This window comes from Sinocyclocheilus grahami, unplaced genomic scaffold, assembly GCF_001515645.1.
Source record: "Sinocyclocheilus grahami isolate Dianchi unplaced genomic scaffold, SAMN03320097.WGS_v1.1 scaffold20867.1, whole genome shotgun sequence".
Lineage (NCBI taxonomy): Eukaryota > Metazoa > Chordata > Actinopteri > Cypriniformes > Cyprinidae > Sinocyclocheilus > Sinocyclocheilus grahami.
The window spans coordinates 1-1,155 of NW_015518208.1; the positions used below are offsets into that span (position 1 = coordinate 1).

Below are 1,155 nucleotides of genomic sequence, written 5' to 3' on the forward strand. Positions count from 1 at the left end.
ACTGTGAGACCCAATTTTCAAGACAGTGTTCATGTAGGTTACATCGCCGGACTGAAGAAGTTTACGGAGTACTTCACCTGCGTGTTGTGCTTCACTACGCCGGGAGATGGCCCTCGTAGCACTCCGCTGCGCACACGCACCCACGAAGACAGTGAGTGTACTTTTTTACGTACTCTATCCATCTCGACCCATGACAATGTTCTGTTAAGGCCTTTAAAAAGACTCCATGTGGGTGTCTGTATACTCAGCTCCTGGACCTGTAGGTCACCTGAGCTTCACAGAAATCCTGGACACATCTCTCAAAGTCAGCTGGAAAGACCCGCCGGAGAAGAACGGCATCCTCACAGGTATCTGAACCACCCCCTTTAGCGATTTCTACTCATCTTCTGGCTGTCTGCCGAACCACTTTCTGTCTTGTGCCTGCAGGGTATCGCATTTCCTGGGAGGAATTCAACAGAACAAACACTCGTGTCACGCATTACCTGCCCAACTTGACACAGGAGTACCGGGTCACCGGTCTGACCGCGCTCACTACCTACACCATTCAGGTGGCCGGTATGACTTCCAAAGGTCAAGGTCAGCTGTCGTCCTCCACCATTTCCTCTGGTGTGCCGCCAGGTGAGTTTCTTCTCATGTTTTCTCTTACTCCAGGATTGCAGTGATGCCGTCATGTACGTCATCATTCTCCAGCAAAGTGTCTTCAAGTTGTCTGTATAATATAATAATGATAATAAAATAATGTTATGACTATAATAATATGAAAATAAATATAACAATTATTATATAATGACTGTATGATTTGTGTAATTAATTACTATTGCAAATATTTTTGTAAAATAATAATAATTTTCAAAAAAATGAATGTAATGATTTAAAAATAAATGTATAAATAATAATAAATCAATGCTAAATTGCACAACTGTTCAAAGGTTTAGGGTTAGTAAGTTTGTCAAATAAATGTACTTTTTATTGAACTATTTGTCAAAGCATATTGAAAAGATGTATCACTGTTTCCACAAAAAATATTAAGCTGTTTCCAACATTGATAATAATGCTAAATGTTTCTTGAGCATCAACTATATTAGACTGATTTCTGAAGGATCATGCGACGTTGAAGACTGGAGTAATGATGCTGAAAATTCAGCTTTGCATCAC

At 40.2% G+C, this 1,155-nt stretch overlaps 1 protein-coding gene across 1 annotated transcript in view; it reads left to right on the forward strand.

Annotated features, from left to right (window-relative positions):
* Positions 1-13: 13 nt before the first annotated feature.
* LOC107579855 (protein sidekick-2-like) overlaps positions 14-1,155 on the forward strand; it is a gene marked incomplete at its 3' end in the record, with an annotated part of 2,949 nt that continues 1,807 nt past the window's right edge. Inside the window, exons 1-3 of the mRNA XM_016265645.1 lie at positions 14-151; positions 249-347; positions 427-618. Coding sequence (XP_016121131.1) covers positions 558-618 — 61 coding nt within the window. The remainder of the gene's footprint in view (positions 152-248; positions 348-426; positions 619-1,155) is intronic.